The 20,471-nt window shown below is 42.1% G+C and overlaps 1 protein-coding gene across 3 annotated transcripts in view; it reads left to right on the forward strand.

Annotated features, from left to right (window-relative positions):
- Positions 1–20,471, forward strand: part of Iqgap2 (IQ motif containing GTPase activating protein 2) — a 293,513-nt gene that overhangs the window by 224,443 nt on the left and 48,599 nt on the right. For all 3 annotated transcript variants that reach the window (XM_057789481.1, XM_057789483.1, XM_057789482.1), the window contains 5 exons: positions 3,629–3,796; positions 6,146–6,288; positions 9,660–9,830; positions 18,838–18,921; positions 20,252–20,323. In XM_057789481.1, coding sequence (XP_057645464.1) covers positions 3,629–3,796; positions 6,146–6,288; positions 9,660–9,830; positions 18,838–18,921; positions 20,252–20,323 — 638 coding nt within the window. The remainder of the gene's footprint in view (positions 1–3,628; positions 3,797–6,145; positions 6,289–9,659; positions 9,831–18,837; positions 18,922–20,251; positions 20,324–20,471) is intronic.

Consider the following 20,471-nt stretch of genomic DNA (forward strand, 5'->3'; position numbering starts at 1 on the left):
CCAGATGAATATTCCTCTGTTGAATGTACCCTATAGTTGCATGCCCCGTTCTGGAATGCCATAAACAGGGTCCCTACATTGGTTCAAATGATCACAATTTTTATTTGTTTTATACCTCTATTATCAAAAAAGAATCTGAAATGGCTTCTAAGTTGCTATAGTAACAATCTCCTTAACATAAAACTGGACGAGACTCCTAAAAGTGTATTAGCGACCTGCCTCTTCCTGGCGTGGGTAGATCCTGTGCCATCCTATCAGGTCACAGAGTGCAGTCGAAATAGCTTAGTCTTCCTTTCCAGATGTAGCGACATCTGTCAGGAACATCTGGACTTTGTTTTCTTCTATTGGGAAAACGTGTTTTCTCTGACCTGGACTTTTATGCCCTTAGAAACTTGGAAGTCATTCCTTCCTAAGACCCAATGCTTAAGAGAAAAAAAAATATAGACTGGAGAGGGGTGCCTAAGTTTTTAGTCTGCACATACACGGGAGATAGTCATGATCTACCACGGCACTGTAAAGAATGAGGCTGTGACATAGAAAATCAGCGTAGGATGCCCCCTTTTAGAAGTCCAGCCAACCTACAAGTTGTTTTATTCACTGTTTCCTTACTCATAGCCTGTGGGTGTTGGGTCTGTTTTTCACAAGAAGATGCAGCATGGTCCCTTGACTATGAAAGCTAGTTTCTCAGTTCATGTGGCTCTGTTGTTCTCTGCTATTATTGGGACTCTTCTGTACTCTGAGTCCTGTCCCATGCTACCAGAGTTATGACCCCTCCAATAATATTCAGTGATAAAATTAGATTCTTTTTAAAGTTAAAGCTATCTATAGTCAGACATTAAAATTAGAATATCCTGATTTCAATGGAAATTCCATCTTACTATTAAAAACATTCTTACTTCTTGGCACGAAAACCAACTCTTGTCGTAGGTCTAGAGCATCCTAGATGATTTAGCAAAGGGCATCGGCCCCTCTGTGTCACCATAGGCCAGACTGAAAAGGGGGAGGGACTAAGTGCCAGTGTGTTTATTTTCACTGGAGTGCCTTATTTCCCTCAACATTTGAGTCCTTAGTGCAGTGTTTCTCAACCCTTAACCCCCCATCCGTGTACCCTAAGGAGTAAAAATTATCTTCCTAACGGTTCCTCATCCTGACATTACAATTTTACAGACATGTTGTATACAATATATACACCCATGCTTTACATGTTAAAGAACCAGCTGTTGCTGTGTTGGGTGTTTATCCTCCTAGGAGTGCATCCCTTAAAGAAGAGCCCACCGGTGTGAGGCTTAAGGTCTAAAGCAGTTGACTTTCTGAAGCTCAGTTATCTGTTATTTTTCTCTGTGACCCAGCCACAAATCACAGAATAACAGAATAGACATCGTGCATCCTGGGCATTGGATGCTCACCTCACTGGGGACCCCTGGGACAGACTTGAACCAGCCACTCTTCCCATACACGCAGTCCTGCAGTCCATGATGTCTCCTGCAGATTGACTGCCACAGGCTGGCATACAGATATCAGTAGGAAGTAAGACCAAAACCCAGGAGACTTGGAGGACGTGTAGTGCTAAAGAATAAAGCCAAACTCTCCATGTCCTCCCAAGTACCACTCACTGTGCTCAGTATGACTCGACAAGCCTTAAGCACCTACTGTGCACCACAATCAGTAAAATGAAGAGCAGTAATTAGTACCTGATTGCTGGGAGTTCTCAGAGGCATGTTTCAAATCTTCATGGAAAAGAGTTCTATTCAGTACTGGAAATCCACCAGTGTGGCAGCCCACTGCTCATCCGTATTCAGTTGTAGGAAACACTTCTGTGTTTAAGAGCTTCTCCTTTCATCATACATTGTCCAAGGAGAATTGGTTTGGCATGGTAGCTCAATGCAGCTGTCCCATATAGTTCATGCAGGAATCCGTCTTTGTCATTTGCTTGTTCCTCCCTTCCCTGAGACCAAAGGCGTTTCCACTGTCAGCTCTTCATCCTACAGAGCTTTCCTGGAAAGAGGAAATGACAGATGAGGGTGACCACTGTTGACCTCAATCAGCACAAAAGCAAAGGATCACTGCTGTCCATACCTGTCATTCAGCACTCAGTGGGGTTTACTCATAATGTCTGTGAGCATCTCTGAAATCTTAGGGCTTTGACTCCAAGCTGACAAAAGTCAACATATATTCCTTGTTCTTTCAGCTGTATCTATACATAGTATTACCCATAATATTATGAGCATAAAGCATACTTTGATTACAATCATATATTCTGTTTTAGTTTCATTCTGACCAAAAGCAACTTCAAGGAGGGAAGAGCCTATTTTGCTATGTATCTCATCATTGGCAAGAAGTTAGGGCAGGAGAGGCAGGCAGATCTCTGTGAGTTCGAGACCAGCCTGGTCTACAGAGCTAGTTCCAGGACAGGCTCCAAAGCCACAGAGAAACCCTGTCTCGAAAAACCAAAAAAAATAAAAATAAAAATAAATTAAAAAAAAAATAAAAGAAGTTAGGGCAGGAACCACGGAGGAACTCTACTTGCTGGCTTGCTCTCTGGCTCCTGTTTATATTTCTTATACAACCCGGAGCTACCTACCTAGGGATGGGGCCAACTACAGTGTGCTGGGTCCTTCTGCATCAATTAGTAATCAAGATAGCCTCCCCAGAGATGCTCACAGGCCAATCTGAACTTGGCAGTTCCCCCATCAAGGCTATTCCTCTCAAGACTCTAGGGTGTGTCAAGCTGACAGAGCTAACCAGGACAGTGACTCAACACATGCTGGGGTTTGACATATGAGTAAGAGGGGAAACCCATCTTCCCAAGATCTTCTTTCTAAATAGAAAAAGTATTTTAACTTGACTCCCCCTCTATCCCCCTTCATTTCTAACTTAGTGTATTTACAGGTTACACAATTTCATTAGTTGGACCAGGGCATTCTTTCCTAGAACTAAAGCAGATAATAATACAGAATTTACTAAATTCCTTTAAGCAACCATGAGTTCCCTGTGATTTTTTTTTTTTAATGGGATGAGGCAGAAATTTGAAAGGCTTAAGTTTAAGTTGATCCAAAATAAAGTTTCTGGATTCCTTTGCCCATCTCTTCTTACTGTGCCTCTCTGGAACATTTCCTTAGGTTGGTTATGACAACTTTGTCAACAGTGCTAGTTTTAATACAAGAAACTATTAATATTTCCATGGCTGAATTAGCATTCTGCTTACTCTAAAATAATTTTCTTCTTAAAGTGCATTCTCAGGTGTAAGGTCTAGATCAGGGCTGATGTCTACCATTGGTATGTATTCCTCAACAGTCTCCAACACGCACGTCACAGGGTGGAGCCTCCTTGACATGCATACACCATAGGTTACATTACACTGAGCACCACCTAGTTCCCCTCATACACACAAGCCTGACCAGAGAATGTTAGAGTTTTAACATGCTGGGCTCCCATAGAACCTTTCTTTTACAACCCAAACTGGCAGGTGAATCAGTGGTTGGCCAGGTGGATATGGTCAGACTGTCAGATAGAGAAAGGGTTTAACCAAAATACCAATGTACTCCTAGAAGGTTCACACGTGTATTTATATGTCTTATATATAAGTAAACAGTAATGATTAACAGAAACTTTGTTTCTCATTACCCAGGGGTTACACTGGTCGTTGATGTCAACGAGTGTTTGGACAGAAAACAATCCGAACATATCTTGTCTGTACTGAAGTCTTCTACTAGTAATACCCACGACGTAATCCCAGAGTGTGCCATCAAGTACTACGATACCCTTGTGAAGGCAAAAGAGTCCAAGACTGACAATGGTGAGCATTTCCATGACTTAGCACAAATATGTCATTTAAAATATGGTGGTTTCTATGGCATTGTGATTTCCTAATTTTGAGACAATTATGGCTTTATCAATATTTCTACAATTTTTAGCGTCTCTGGCAGAACAAGTGTTTTTAGGTTCTTTTTTAGAGCTGCAGTTATCTCAGCAGTGATGCACAGATGGTGACATCATAGAACTGAGAAAATATAAGCAGATCTTTATATTAATAATTGCCATCATTTAACCCTTTATGCGACAAATGATATGTGATTATACGATATTAAACAGGGGATGTGAATCAGGAATAGATAAGTAAAACCTTGCAGATCTATATACTGGAATAGTAACAGCCACCAAAAGGAAAGAAGAAGGTAGTGCTACAATGTGGAGGAACTTGAAAACAGTCTGCTCAGTGAAAGAGATAGAGACAGTAAGACCTGGCAAGGTGGCTCAGTTGGTAAAAGCATGTGCTATGAAAGCTTGATGCCCTGAATGCTGTGCCTGAACCCACAGGAGAAGGAGGAAACTGACTCCGAAGAATTGTCCTCTGACTTCCATACATATGCCATGGTGTGCATGTACTGGCATATGCGTGCACACACGTGCGCACACACACACACAAATATTTAATTAAAACAAAAGACCAACAACAGACAAACAGCTGTCCAACTCCCCATTTGAAGAGAAAGCTGTCACTTTTTGGGGACACTGACAAATTGAACACGGGTATTTAAAACCAAAAATAATCAGCAAATGCTTATATAACCTGGTTATTCTGTTCAATTATTTGAATGAATTTAAATATTTTATAAAGACGGTCACTCAAGCTTTGACTTACCTGGAAAGATGGCAAGTCTAGTGGTCACTAAGAAGCAGTTAGTTTAGTTTAGTCAGAACTTTTCAGTGGTTAAGGTGGATAGATCTCAGATCTCTGGTTTGAGTCAGAATTCATGGCTAATTAACAAAAATAAAGATTTCTAAATATGCTATAATGTGCAGCCTTAGATTCACAAGGAAGAAACACTCTTTTCAACTAACCTAAGCCATGACTGTCATAGGCTTCTATAGCCTGTCCCTACCCACGCAAGCCATGACTGTCATAGGCTTCTATTATAGCCCATCCCTACCCACCCAAGTAATTTCCTTTCAGCATTTTTTTTCTCTTTTTGTGTGGTTATGAACAACATCTTGAGTCAAATCAGGAGCTTTCTTTTCCTCTACTTTCATTGACCTTTACACTATAATTTTCTATTTTTAATTTGAATGAATTTATCCCCAGAAGTGGCTCACCTCCACCTTAAATATGGGTCGTGGTCCCTGTAAATCAGTTCTTGTCATAGAAAACTCTGGAAGGCTTTATTAAAAAATTAAATTGTGTTCACTGGTGTCCTCCATCTACTTGTGAGGGTGTCAACACCTATATGTAATATGCATTCCTTGTTCACTTTTGCTTTTCCTTGTTTTTTTGGTTTTTTTGTTTTTTTTTTTTTTCGAGACAGGGTTTCTCTGTGGCTTTGGAGCCTGTCCTGGAACTAGCTCTTGTAGACCAGGCTGGCCTCGAACTCACAGAGATCCGCCTGCCTCTGCCTCCCGAGTTCTGGGATTAAAGGCGTGCGCCACCACCGCCCAGCTTAGTTAGGATTTTTAATTGATGTGAAAAGCCTCCATGACTGTGGCAACTCCTATAAAGATAACCTTTAATTGAGGTGGCTAGCTTATAGTTTTAGAGGTTCAATCCATTATCATCACAACAGAGAGCATGGCGGCATGCAGGTAGTAGACGCGGTACTGGCTATATTTTGACCAGAAGGTAGCAGGAAGTCGACTATGACACAATGGGTGGTATCCTGAGCATAGGAACTCTCAAAGCCTGCCCACACATGACACACTTCCTCCAAAATGGCCAATACCCGCTCAACAAAGCCACATCTCCTAATAGTGCCACTCCCTAAGAGATGATGGGAGCCAATTACATTCCCAAGAAATAACTGGAGTCCAGAGCCAATATTAGATATTTCTCTTTCTCCCTTTGATGTGCAGTGAGTGATTGTATGGTAAGAAACTGTCACTGATTACTCAAAACTCATTCCATTTTACCATGTCATTTCTAGCAACTGTAACATAGACCAGATGAACACTTAATGAAAAATATTTTTCCTAGGTTATGGGATTTATTGGAAACTGTATATGTTCTATCAAATTTGACTTATCGAACCTAGTTATCTCTCCCTTATCTCCTTTTAACTAGAGAGCTGATAAGTAGGAAGTTGCTGAGCTTCTTGGTAGGAAAGCGTAAGAACTCCATTCCTCTGCGGTCATTAACAAACTCTTTATTCTTTAGTGTCTAGTGAAGGGTCGTGGGTCAAACTCAACCTGCAGCAGAAATACAACTACTATTACAACACAGATTCCAAAGAAGGTTCTTGGGTCCCGCCTGAAACATGCTTGTCTAAAGAATCATGGCTCACAGCAGAAGAAATTGAGGTAGGCTGGTGTTTGAAGGAAAACTGTATAAAGAGAAGTGTGATTGCTGGTCTAGTCTTCATCGTGGAAGTGATGGAGGAGACTAATCAATTTATTTGAAGGGTGTGTGGGGCATAGTCTTCTTGGACTGGAGTTGACTATTGCCACTTTAGTAAAAACTCTTAGTTCCATATGCTGGCATAGCCGAACCAGGGGACCAAGAGGAAGAAACTTTGGCAGCTCATCTGAGATGAAAGCTTACCCTAAGAAGTCAATCTTCAAGTTTTTCTTGGCAAAGTTGACTAAAAATAATTTCTTAGTTGTCCATATATGTCTTTCCTTTTGCCTACCACTTAACTCCATTTCAAAGAAAATTCATTTTTTCCTACAAAGTGGGAAAAGAACGCCTCTGCCCTGGTAAATTCAGCCATCTCCAGGAGGGTTTTAGGAACAGAAAACAGGGAGGTTCAAGAACAGAGTGAAAAACTTTTAAGTGTTTGCTTCTCTGAAACAATAGTCTTAGAATGTTTTTTGTTGGTTAATGTCATTTTTGCGAGTTTTCCATGTTCTGGTGTCCAAATACAATTGAGAGTATTTTTCACATGGCTTTGATTCAAGTCGTGCTCATATACCATACTGACCCGAATTTAAACATGATATAGTGAATCCCAACTTTTCTTTTACCTCTAAAGATCTCTTTCAATGGACCCTTGACCCATATTTGAAAGTTTTAGTTAACCCTATTTTTTTTTTACCAAAAGCAATTTTTTTATTCTTTATTTATTTTGTATTTATAACAAAATGCTATCTGAGTTTGACAGAAACAATGCATCAATTAGTGCATACATTGTTGTTGGCTGTAAGAACATTGCGGTTTTAAGTACAGGAGGAAGAAGCCCATTCAGAAGGGTCTATGTTCATTGGTCTAATGCTCTTTCCTCTTGCATGGAACACTGGCCAAAGTTTCAGAGCATAGGTGATCTCTCCTAACCACCTATGGATGACTGTGGATTATGCCCAGTCCGTCTTAGTCTGCGTTCATTCCCAAGAACACAGTAGTTTTATTATTGTTGTCTTATATGTACAAGAACTCAGGTCTAAATATCTGCGAAGGAGAAAGAAAAGCAACTTAAGAGTAAGCTGTGGAAAAAATGGTACAAAAGCTGTTTCAGGCTCCATTCTAAGTCATTTGATTTTTTTTTTTTTTAATCTTTTCATTTCTCCCATCGTATGTAAAGGAATGAATGAAAGAAGCAGCCTGGCAGAGCGTGACCCCTCTGTATTGTATAAACCATGCTGTGTTTATATCTGTTTTTAAGAACATGAAAATAAATAGATATGCCTTAGAAAGTTTCCTTTTAAAAAATAAGATAACTAAACCATAAGGAGATAGTCAGGTAGCTATCGCTAGAACAGCAGTAGGGTCCCCTTCATCGGATCCTTTGTGCTCTGGAAAGTTGGTGTGAGATAATGGAGCGAGTGAAGTCAGAGTGGCGTCTAAGTGGGATCAATGCTCTTATGATAGTCAGAGGTCAGAAGCAAGGTACAGCTAAAAGTAATCCTTCCACAGCTCTTCTGAAAGCAGGAATGGGGCATATTTCTGCCCAAGGCACTGCCAATCACTGTCATCCTCAGAGGGGAGCTGAAGCATGTAAGCATGTACTATCACTGTCAACGTCCCTAAGTGGGCAATGAGGCATAGAGTGGGCAAAGGAAATTGTTAATTCTCCAGCTTGCACAGGATCTGTCAATAATACAAAGAGGCTTTCCCCAGTGTTTGCAGTTTCTAACCTCACGTCCCGTGTCCCACTATTAACTGTTTCTGCTGCAGCCTCCGGTATATCTAAGGGTGATATCACATGCCCATTGCTCTGGAATTAACAGTACAAGATGCAGCTCAAGAAACAGATTTATTGCATCACAGACAATGGGCAATGCCTCCCAGGGGAAGAGGCTTGGGAAGGAACGCTCACCAAGATTGCCTTGGACTCAAAAGGCCTGAGACTTGCTGATGAATCCAGATGTTAGAATCTGTTGAGAGAGAACACACTGCTAATAGTTATTCTGTCTTGGGGAGGAAAAAATCCAACACTGAAATGTAGACCAAATTAGTATTAAGAGTCGGTAGCTGTTGGGTGATGGCACACACCCTTAGTCTCAGCACTCCAGAGGTATACACAGATAGGTCTCTGTGGACATGAGGCCATCCTGCTCTACATACTACAGGCCAGCCAAGACTATATAATAAGACCCTGCCTCAAAAATTAAAAGTAGCCTTGGAGATGCAACCATATAAAAGTACGAGCTACAAGTTGGGGGGAGGGGAGTGGGAATGTGGCCTGAGTCTGAAAATATTTAATGGCAAAACTGAAAATTAAAAGAAGAAAAAACCTGAAGGACGTAGCTTATTAACTGCTTTCAGATGTTCAAGGTGCTTGCAAATTTTAGGCAAAGACTATGAGAGCAATGAGTGATTAGTGCTGAATTTTGTTTTTTCAAATCCCATGGCAAGATGGAAAAGATGTGCCTAACTGTTAAGAAGCAGCATGGGAGAGTTAAAATTTGAGTTTAAAAAGACAGTGGCCCATCTGGTCTACAAAGATGCCCAGATACAGCATTTTGTTATACTGAATATCCATCCATCTATCAAGTTATTAAATGGTGGAGGGTCTCAGCCTTTTAAAAATCATAACCTGAAGCTAATGTCCTTATTCAGTGAATACATTTGCCCCTGTCTGCTCTCAATGCTTTCTATGCACCCACTGCTTAAATGAACCCACAGCTGGCTGCAGCTGTGCTAGACCAGAGGCTCCAGCTGTAGGAATGAGTCCAGTCTTTGCATCTACACAGGCATGAAAGGAAACCCATAGGAGCCCACATGAAACTTCCCATAATCCCCTTCTTTTTCCCCATTCCTCTGGACTCCCTGTCTGTCCTTGATAACATTTGTCTTTCCTCTCTTACCTGCTCTCTGCCTCCAGTATCTGATTTTTCTAGGAACATCATCTGGGGCTAAGGAAGGGGAAAGAACCTAGGACTTTCTGGTCACTGCCATTTCCCCTGCCCCAGTAGTCTGAGGGAGTGGAAGGTAACGCCCATTCTTATAGTAGTCAACCTTGACCCTTTTACAGTCTATGGAATTCAGGCCAGCATCACATGAGATCATTCCACACCCTCTTATACTGCTTTCCCACCAAGCTCAGAGGACTCAAAAATCATGTCACCAGAAAGCTACGTCAGCTCATCCCTTGACTCTTGTTGACTTTATCTTTAAACCAAGCCAAAAAGAACTGTCCTGTTCATTTCCAAAAAGCTGCCATTTCCAAAAGCTGTTCTCTATGTTCCTTTCACCTGATGTGTAGAGAGTAATCATAAGACATATCTCTTGCCAGGGCATCATTGAGGAAGTTACAGCAAATTACATCCGCGAGAACATATGGTCTGCTTCGGAAGAATTGCTTCTCCTCTTTCAAGCCACAAGCTCAGGACCCAACCTTAGGAAAGAGTTTGAAGCTAGGAAATCATTCTTATATGACCAAGAAGAGAGTGTGGTCAAAATACAGGTATGTGAGTCACCTACCCCAGTTACAGCAAATCGTCTGTCTTCTGAAAATGCTTTCTTTGAAAATAGATCACTCAACTACCTTCTAATAGAGCTGAATGCAGACTCCTCCCTGGCTGGCGCCCTATTGAGGGAAGCGTTAGTGATGAAGTTTTCGAAGTTGTGGCCCTCAGAAGAGTACTCAGACTTGCTCGGGTCTCCCTGCTGTCAGTATGGTTAGAGCTGAATGGATGGGGTTGACACTGTGCTTCTCCAGATAGCAGCATCTCCGTGTGTCCATCTCCTACTGAACTTGGAGTGTTTAGGGTTAGTGGATGGTAATTAATGTCTAGCTTCTTCTAGCCTGAGTCAACAGAAGAACAAATGAGTTGGAGCACGTTCAGCCTCTGCAGGGGTCTTCTTTGTATAATCTCCACTCTTTATTTAGGCCTGTAGGATTTCTCTTCTGTACCCCTCTTTAAAACTTGTGACACAACCACAAAAATGCCTGACTTGAGCTTTCCCGAGGGAGGAGATGAGCTTGTCAGGTTTAGATGTTTCTCCCGCGTTCTTGCGTCACTCTCTGCTAGCCACCACACTAGCTTCCCAAGGCCTGCATGTATATCCTTCTCCGGAGACTAACTGAGCAGGTCACTGACTGGCAGAGCTTGAAGGACTTTGCTTCAGCCGATATCTCTGAGGCTCCTGGAGACATTTAAGTGGAAGAGCTTCTCTTTTGCAGTCAATTTGTTTCTGATACCTTGCTTTTATATTACTTGGGACTGAGGGTGACTACTGTTGACTTGGTCTTCTTATGTCTTGAGTAAGTGTTGGAGTATTCTATTTGCTCAAGATGTCAGCAGATTCAAAATGACTTTTTTGTTTTTAAGAAATCTCTGTTGTAAACCTGACTATTAGGTTTTTTCTGTGTGAGCCAATGAGTTTCTAATTCAAAATTGTTCTAGCTCATGTGTTGAAAACACAGCCTAAAAATAGAGTCATCTGCACCAATAAAAGCTAAGACTCCAGTATTGCATGAAATTCTTAGTGTCAGCCTGTGTGATGCAACTTGGACCAGCCCTGCACTCTCCAGTCTTGGAACAATGTTGCAGTTAGCAATCCTACTGAAGAGTCCACCATTAAGAGATTGCCATTTATATTAGAACCTAATGTTAGAGTCAGAAGAGTGCTGGGAAAGGAAAGAAGTGGTCGTACAGAGCCTTGCTCCTCCTCCGCAGCAGTGGTTCAAGATTAAAAAACATGCCACCAAACTTGGAGCTCATCCACTGTGCCTTCTTTCCTTCCCAACGATGAAGGCATGAGGTCTAACAGGAAGGCCACACTGATGTGGCCCAGAAGTGAATATACTGACCCATGAAACCAAAAGACCAAGAGTCAAAGAGCATCATGTTAATCTAATTTCTCACCAGAACTCCTAATGGAAGCCACATCAAAGAAATGCTGGAAGGTTTTCTTTTTTTTTAATTTTTAAAACCATTTATTTCTTTTTTATTTATTTTTATTATTTAATTAAAAATTTCCACCTCCTCCCCTCTTCCCATTTCCCTCCCACTCCCCCACCCCCCTTCCCTCCCTCTCCAGTACAAAGAGCAGTGGGGGTTCCCTGCCCTGTGGGAAGTCCAAGGTCCTCCCCCCTCCATCCAGGACTAGTAAGGTGAGCATCCAAACCGGCTAGGCTCCCACAAAGTCATTACATGCAGTAGGATCATTTCCCTCATGAAACAACTCAAGCTTTCTAGACAATTAACTGGCCCCAGACATACATTCTTGATGGTTTTAGAGGGTAATACAAAAGCAAAGATCCAGGTTATACTTGGAATTCATCAGGTGACCAGTCCAACATGTAGGGAAGCCAAAGAGAATCTATTTGTAGTTTTGGTTTTGGTGCTAGCAGTTAAACCCACTGCCTTGTGTATGTTAGGCAGGCACTGTGAGCTCCATCCCCAACAAACCATCCAGTTTTAGGACAATTAGAAGTCCCTAATAAAATTGCTTAAGTGTAGGGGTGTGTATATGGCTCATAGTAGTGTATTTGCTGGCAATCCTGAGGCTCTGGATCCAATCTCCTAACACCAAGACAAACAAACGAAAAAAAAAAAAAAAACACGTGGGTGCTGGAGAGATGGCTCAGTGCTTAAGAGCGTAGCCTGCTCTTCCAAAGGTCCTGAGTTCAATTCCCAGCAACCACATGGTGGCTCACAACCATCTGCAATAAGGTCTGGTGCCCTCTTCTGGCCTTTGGCATACACACAGATAGACTGTTGTATACATAATAAATAATAAATAAATATTTAAAAAAAAGTGAAAGTTTGAAAATGAGTAAATCAGAAAAGGTCATCATACATAAGTAAAAGAAATTCTTCTTATATCAAATATATAGAAAATGGACATAGTTTGTAAAAATTTAAGTGACACAAACACAAGATGATATTCTTCCAGAAGAAGATTTTATGCTGATTCTCAAGGAGTTTAACAGTGGGACAGTGTGTCTGTGGGTGTGTGGGGAGAAGTGTGAATGGATCAGTATCAACCATGGCAATGAAAAGAAATTGTGTCCCAGAGAACACACAACAATGAGGACCCTAAGAGAGACATACGTGGATCTAATCCACATGGGAAGTAGAAAAAGACAAGATCTCCTGAGTAAACTGGGAGCATGGGGACCATGGGAGAGGGTTTAAGAGGAGGGGAAAGGCAGGGAGGGGAGCAGAGAAAAATGTAGAGCGCAATGAAAATCAATAAAATTTTATAAATAAATAGATAAATAAATGAATGAAATTGTACATCATCAAATGTAAGCAAATGAAAGTACAGCCGGGTGGTGGTGGCGCACACCTCTAATCCCAGCACTCAGGAAGGCCAGCTGGTCTACTGAGCAAGTTTCAGGACCAGCTCCAAAGCTATGGAGAAATCCTGTCTCAAAAAAAAAAAGTGAATGAAAAATAGGCATTGAAAAGAATTGAAATGGGCCTGAAGAGTTGGAATTAGACAGAAAGCTATGAGGCAACTGACTTAAGATAAATTTCCTCATGTAAAAGTTCTAATGCCCCGCAGGATTGTGAGGCTTGAATGGGATAATGCTCGCTGCAGAAATCCCCAGTTGCTGTTCTTCAGTGCTCAGTATGAGATGAGGTAATAGGAATGACTCAGGACAGTTGGTGGGAATCCAATATTAAGATCGCTGGTGTTTCTGTGGAAAGAGATCAAAACAAAATTTCCTCAAACAGGACACAAGTACAGTGGAAAAAATTTCCCTTGAACTCCCGAAAGCTGGGTTACCTCTCTTAGTGAAGGAAATAGTAATGGCCAATATCAAAACCTAGCCCTGGTCTGGAGAGATGGCTTAGCAGCTAAGAGCACTTGCTGCTCTTCCAAAGGACTCGAGTTTGCATCCCAGCAGCCATGTCTTAGGGTTCACATCTCCCTGTAACTACAGCTCTGGGAGATCCAACACCTTGTTTTGGCCTCTACAGATGCCCACACACATGTGGCATACACATAAGTAAAACGTAAATGAAAAATCCCATCCCTAGGAGTGACTGACTCACTGAACTTCAGGCAAGGAAGGCCCCAAGCATCCAGGTAAAGAGAAGAGAGGGCTGTGTGAAGCAACTTCAGAGTCCAAGGGCTGCAAAGTGGGGGACTCACCTCAGGGCAACTGTTCAGCATGCTGACCTCCTAGGCTTAGCCTTGTGGGTTGCTAGATTGAGAAGGAAGGTAAAAAGAAATTGTTCAGAGCTTCCTAGCTACATCCCAATCTGTAGGTGTGATTAGAGTTCTGGGTACCTGTCATCAAGTGAGACAGCTGCTTCAGCAGGTCTGGTTTTCTGGAGATTAACATTGAAAATATAGAAAGAAAAGGGGTAATCTCCAGTATTTCAACATCACACAGTAAATATATTTGTGGACCCAGAAAACAGAATAAAGTGGCTGCTATAAATTTTCCAGGTTCCCATAGCAGCTCAGAGAATGGTTTCACTCTAAAAAGCTGTAACTGGCTACATGATGGAGACTTTTGTCTTCTTTTACAGCTTCTGTAGCAGCTTCTGTGCTCCATTATTACACCCAAAGTTGTACCAGGCTTTTTCTATTTTGGGGCCACAAACCAGCTCCCAAATCCTGACATGGAGACATATTATTAGTTGTGAATGCTCGGCCTTCGCTTATGCTCGTTTCTGGCTAGCTTATTTTTTAAATATTTATTTATTATGTATACAATATTCTGTCTGTGTGTATGCCAGAAGAGGGCACCAGATCTCATTACAGATGGTTGTGAGCCACCATGTGGTTGCTGGGAATTGAACTCAGGACCTTTGGAAGAGCAGGCGATGCTCTTAACCGCTGAGCCATCTCTCCAGCCCCTGACTAGCTTTTATAACTTAAATTAACCTGTTTCTCTTCCTCTGTATTTTGTTTGTCTCAGGGCTTTTTACCTTTCATTCCGTATGTCCTACTCTGTGTCTGCTGACCTGATGGCCCCAGGCATCTCCCTTTCTTCCTCCCTCACTCTATCCTCCTCCTCCTCCTCTCTTCTTCCGAGCCTAGATTTCTCTTCCCACTTACTCTCTACTACGCCTATCCCTCTCCTGCCTAGCTATTGGCTGGTCAGCTCTTTATTAGACCAATCAGATGCCTTAAGGCAGGCAAGATGAAAGAGCATCACATCTTTTCATAATTAAACAAATGCAGCAGAAACAAATGCAGCACACCTCTACACAGTTAGAGTAATAGCCCAGAGCATAAACAAATGTAACACATCCTTACATAGTTAAATATTCCACAGAGTATACTTGTTTATTAGAAGACCTTGTGGTTTATGACAACGATCGTGGACTCTGTGGCTAAGACAGAGTTAGACAAGCCAGACCTACTGGAATGGAAGCTTCAAAGCTGAAAGAGAAAGATGTAGAATTTGACAAATTCAATGTAAGGCGTATAGTATTTCTGCTTCTGTATAGATCAAAATCTATACAGAATGTAGCTCAGCCGCCTTTGTTGCATAGCAGTGAATGCTTCTAATGGGAAGATTCTGGGGAGGGCTACACAAAGAGCTGACCAGGAGATGAAGCCTGATACCAAAACCTCGCAAATAACGAGTATTAAGATGTGAATACACTGAGCTCCCGAGGTCCCAATGAGGAGCAGAAGGAGAGAGAACACGAGCAAGGAAGTCAGGGGTGCGCCCACCCACTGAGACGGTAGGGCTGATCTAATGGGAGCTCACCAAAGCCAGCTGGACTGGGACTGATGGAGCATGTGATCAAACCGGACTCTCTGAAAGTGGCTGACAATGAGGGCTGACTGAGAAGCCAAGGACAATGGCACTGGGCTTTGATTCTACTGCATGTACTGGCTTTGTGGGAACCTAGTCTGTTTGGATGCTCACCTTACTAGACCTGGATGGAGGGGGGAGGACCTTGAACTTCCCACAGGGCAGGGAACCCTGACTGCTCTTTGGACTGGAGAGGGACGGGGGGACGGGGGGGGGGGGAGGAGGAGGTGGAAATTTTTAATTAAAAAAAAAAGATGTGAATACAATGAACAAATAATACCAAGTGTACAAGGAAAGTGGCTCCAGGTTAGATGTTCTGTTAATATTACAGATTAGTTCCTCATGTTTGTGAATCTGAATTAGTAGAGATGAATGGTCTTTCTGAACTCCAGTTAATACTGGAGAAACAGAAAGACACCTTGAGCTGATGCCAGGTTTTTTTTTTTGTTTTTGTTTTTGTTTTTTTTTTGCTGTGAGAGTGGACCAAAGATAAGTAGTATATAGTCACATAATGGTACCTCCACTACCCAACCAAAATGTATGAACTGCCCAGAGCTTAGGCGTGTGACAACCACACTGCTGTGGATGCCAGCGGTTGGAACGCAGGACGCACTTCCTTGTCTCCATCATGCTGATGAGCCATTTTTATGAATAGTTGCTGATGACGCCAGACAGCAGTTTCTCCTCTCATCTCAGAAGTACCACACTGCCACAAATCCCATGGCGGCGTTTCTAGATGGGCACTCGATTAAGGCTGCTTTAGCTGTGGTTGTTTGTGTCATTACTACTCACGTGTGAGCCACATTCCAGCATGACCACTGCAGGAAGCCTCTGAGAAATACAAAACCTCAAGTTCCTGTGGTCCTGTTGAATCCAACCTGCAAGTGCTAGCAAAACCCTCAGGTCATTTGTCTTCCTATATAGAAGCTTGTCTTCACCATAAAAGCTTGAGGAAAAAACTCCTGTGTTCATCTCAACCAATATTGCCAAATCATTTGACAAAATTCTAAACCCCTTTCTTGTAGCATGATTAATAAAAATCAGAGACAGAAATTAAAGGTTCAACCTGAAGGTCAGAAAAGCAAAACAGCCAGCCACTGGCTCTTACCTCTACCTCAGTCTGAAATGGTGATCCTGCCTCCAGGAATCTCAGAATGAGACTGAGACTGAGCGCTGTCTCCTCCCGTCTTATATTCTTCTCTAAGGCTGGTATTAAAGGCATGCACCACTACCACCCAGTTTCTATGGCAAACTAACGTGGCTACTGGAATTAAAGGTGTGTGTCACCACTGCCTGGTCTGTAAGACTAAATCAGTGTGACTATTTTACTCTCTGAACTTCAGGAAAGCTTTATTTATTAAAATACAAATGAAATATCACTTCAATTTCTGATTATTTTCAACAGTTGTATTGAAGTCTTGGGGGATTTTTTATTTTGGTCTGTTTTGCATTTGGGTTTTTTTATTTTTAGTTTACACTTCATTTGTGTGGGTCTTTTGCTTGAATGTATTATGTACCATGAGTTTGCTCATGCCCCTGGAGGCCAGAAGAGGGCATCATATCCACTGCTACTGGAGTTATAAATGGTTGTGAGCCCCAGTGTGGGTGCAGGAAATCAAACCTGAGTCCTGGAAGAACAGCCAGTCTCCTATCTCCTGACAGCTTTCCAGCCTGGGCTTCTGTTCGGCTTGGGTTTGGTTTTCAGAACCAAGCATCTTTATTATGACTTAATTGTCCAGTTCAGATGTTAAGTATCTTTCTATTCTTTTAATCTACCCCAAAATATAATACTATAATTTGGTTTTTTGTTCCTTTCTTTCTTTTTTAGTTTATTCATGTTTGAATAAATTAATATTTGGCTAACATGAATAACATCTTCAATATGTTTTTGTTTATTTTTGACATATAGAATAAATTTCAACCTTATAACCAGTCCATTGGTCCCCTTGAGCTATAACTACTTTTTTTTTCTTCTTTTTTGTTTTGTTTTGTTGTTTTTTGAGAGAGGGTTTCTCTGTGTAACCCTGGCTGTCTTGGAACTCAATCTGTAGACCAGGCTAGCCTTGAACTCAGGGATCCTCCTGCCTCTGCCTCCCAAGTGCCGGGATTAAAGGCGTGCACCACCATCACCCGGCTACACATCTCATTTTTAAAATACTTTTCAGTCTAGGCATGGTGCCACATACCTGCATCCCAGCAAACGGATGCAAAAGGATCCTGAGTTCAGGGCTAGCTTGAGCTACATACTGCTAATTTGTTTCCTAAACTAATAAAAGATCATGAACTCTATTAGAAATCAATTCGAATGATTGTAATAATATTGAAAATGGCCTGCAAGATGGTTCAGTGGGTAAAGCTCCTCACTGCCAGGCCACATCTAGTGGAGGGAGAGAATTGACTCCTGTAAGTTATATATGCACACACACTCTCTAATAACTATATAAATGTAAAAATAATAATATAGAAAAAATAAAATTTGGGGGAACTTTAAAATTGCTTAGTCTTGACTTCCATTATGAAGGAAATAGGATACATATTTTCCCTGTCCTTCCCTGCTGGGGGGGGGGATAGTGGCAATTTAATATCCCTTTGTTTTTTTTTTTTTTTTTTTTTTTTTTGGATTTTTGAGACAGGGTTTCTCTGTGGCTTTGGAGCCTGTCCTTGAACTAGCTCTGTAGACCAGGCTGGTCTCGAACTCACAGAGATCCGCCTGCCTCTGCCTCCCGAGTGCTGGGATTAAAGGCGTGCGCCACCATCGCCCGGCGAGAATTGTTAAGTTATAGTGAGTCTATATTTTCTAAAGCAAGGCAGCTGAGTTAGTAGAGATTTTGATCTATACAGAGGAAGAATACTATATGCCTTATGTTTAATTTGTCAAAATTCTACATTCAGCTTTGAAGTTTTGATTCCAATAGGTTTTGCTTTGTCTAATTCTGTGTTAACATGGATGTATCATGTATGTGTTAAGTAGAAGCCTTTCATATAACTTTGAGGAGAAAGCAAGCCTTGGTGTATTGTTGGATCTGATTTTATCAAAAGGAAGAAAAGGATATGTGCATAATGACATCTTTGTATTTTAATGCATAATGGCGTTCATATGGGTAGATATGTTGCACAGATTTAGAAATCTGCATAGTGAAAAAGTATAGTTCACGCTGGAGAGAAACCAGGTGGAAATAGTGGCAGACACAGAGGTAGGTCTTACCTTATGTGGGAACACAAAATGGTAAGTGGGCGATGATAAGCATATCCTTAGGGATTCGGTCACGAGTGAGTCACGTGCTCTCCTTCCTCGTCCAGCCCACCAAAGACCACTTGGTACAGTAAAGGTAATCAGACATTACTCACTCTTCTCAAGCATTTTATATTCTACCAAACAATACTGTTAATAGAAGCCCGCTAATACTATAAGAAAAATTTCTTTACTGCCCCCTTTTGTCACCCAGGGCCCTGGTAAAATTCAGCTTTCAGTTAGAAAACTGGGCGCCAAACTGGCCATGGATTCCCCTTTCTCTGCCTGCTGCAGCTGTGGTTCTGTCTCGCACATCAGCTGGTGCGCTCTGCCCCAGCAAAGTGTCCACCATTGGACATGGTGTCCAGAGGAGCCCTGGAGGGGACGGCCGGCTCCTGCTACTGTCTCATCTAAGTAACTCCTGAGACGTGCCCTGTGCTTGCAGCTTCCAGAGCAACTGTGGGAACTGTCACTGTCAGTCACTCTCAACTCCTCTTCCCCCAGGCTTTCTGGAAGGGGTGTAAGCAGCGACAGGAATATCTGAGCAGACAAAAAGTGTTCACGGGCAACGTAGACTCCGTTGTGAAGGTCAGTATCATTTCTGGCCATACTGATGGCTTGGCTGTCACAGTTCTTCTTTGCCCTGAATCTAGAAGACAAAGCTGTTAAAAAGAGATGCATACGCCTTGGAAGTCGGTCCTGGGTTTGGAGCATCGTCAAGGGAGCTGATAAACCACCCGTGATGATCTCACATGCTGAATGTGGCTAGGAGAATTGAATGTGAATGTGTTTATTGTGCTCGGCTTTGTCTGGAACATCCAAATTGATTTCTTTTTTTTTTTTTCTTGGAAGCTGGGTTCATCTCCCTGCTCTATCCAGTCTGGTTTCACGTTTCTCTTATTGCATTTGCTGGCAGTACTTAGAATGCTCAAACACCAGCAGAAACCCTCAGTTACTAGGCAAATGCCAAGCCAGTGCTGACCCAGTGGCTAGCTCTGAGCCACTGACAGAAAAGGTACCATGGTGGCCACTCTTAGCAAAAGGATTAAACAAAAATGAGCAGGTTGACAACTTGGAACTCTAGGGCCAGAAAAAAATCGAAATGGGTTATTTGGAAAGATATTTAAAATTGTAAGGGCGGAGAATGACGGCTAGAACCATCGTACCTTCAGTCATTCAGGTGTATTGTCCTGTGACCACTGTGGAATATATACCCATTCCCTTAGAAAACTGTTGGGACCAGTGGTTCCCACCAGGACCTCTTGAGAGCTTTCCTATAGCATCCTCAAGGATGGAGCTGGGGAGATGGCTCGGCCAGTAAAGACACTTGCTGCTAAGCCTGACTACTGAGTTTATCTCTAGGACTCACGTGGTGGAGGAGGGGAGCAGGCTTCCTCAGTCTGTCCTCCCACCTGTACGCATCCCCCGCGGTTTGCATGCATGTGAGCACATGCAATGGGTAAATTCAGTTAAAAAACCAAAACCTAAGGGTTCATTGGTTGTATTTACAAGTGATGATGATAGAAACCGTAGACTTAGTTTAGTTTGACTGTAGTGCAGAAGAGTACCTTGGTCTCTTGACTTTTACTTGCTGAGATGAAAACTAAACTATGTAGCCTAACCCAGCCCTTTCCTACAAAGGCAGGGAGGGGAAGGGTCACATATAATGTATTTTTAAGAACCTTGAAAAAAAAAACCAATGAAGCTGGAAATGAAGGCGGGGTGGGGGACTTTGACATCTGTTGCTTGGTAGGCTGTCTTTGTTCTTTGACTTAGGGTCTTGTATGTAGACCAGGCTGGACTCACAGGCATGCAAGGCTGCTGGTGTTCAGCAGATAATAGTTTTAGGAAGGCAGTGTGGTCTGCCTTGAGGATTGTGCGGCGGTCACCACGGTTTCTCTGTTCTGCTGTATTTCAGATTCAGTCCTGGTACCGAATGGCAACGGCGAGGAAGAGTTACCTTTCACGGCTGCAGTACTTCGAAGATCATGTAAGACACATGCGCATAGCTTTCCTTTGGGGCTAAGAATGAGCTAAGTCAATACTAACTGATTGCTAATATTGAATAATTTGACTAAGCAATGCTGGTGATCGCCTGGGAATAAACAGACCTCAGAACTCAATGTGGCAGTAATGGA

Source organism: Chionomys nivalis, chromosome 15, assembly GCF_950005125.1.
Source record: "Chionomys nivalis chromosome 15, mChiNiv1.1, whole genome shotgun sequence".
NCBI classification, from domain to species: domain Eukaryota; kingdom Metazoa; phylum Chordata; class Mammalia; order Rodentia; family Cricetidae; genus Chionomys; species Chionomys nivalis.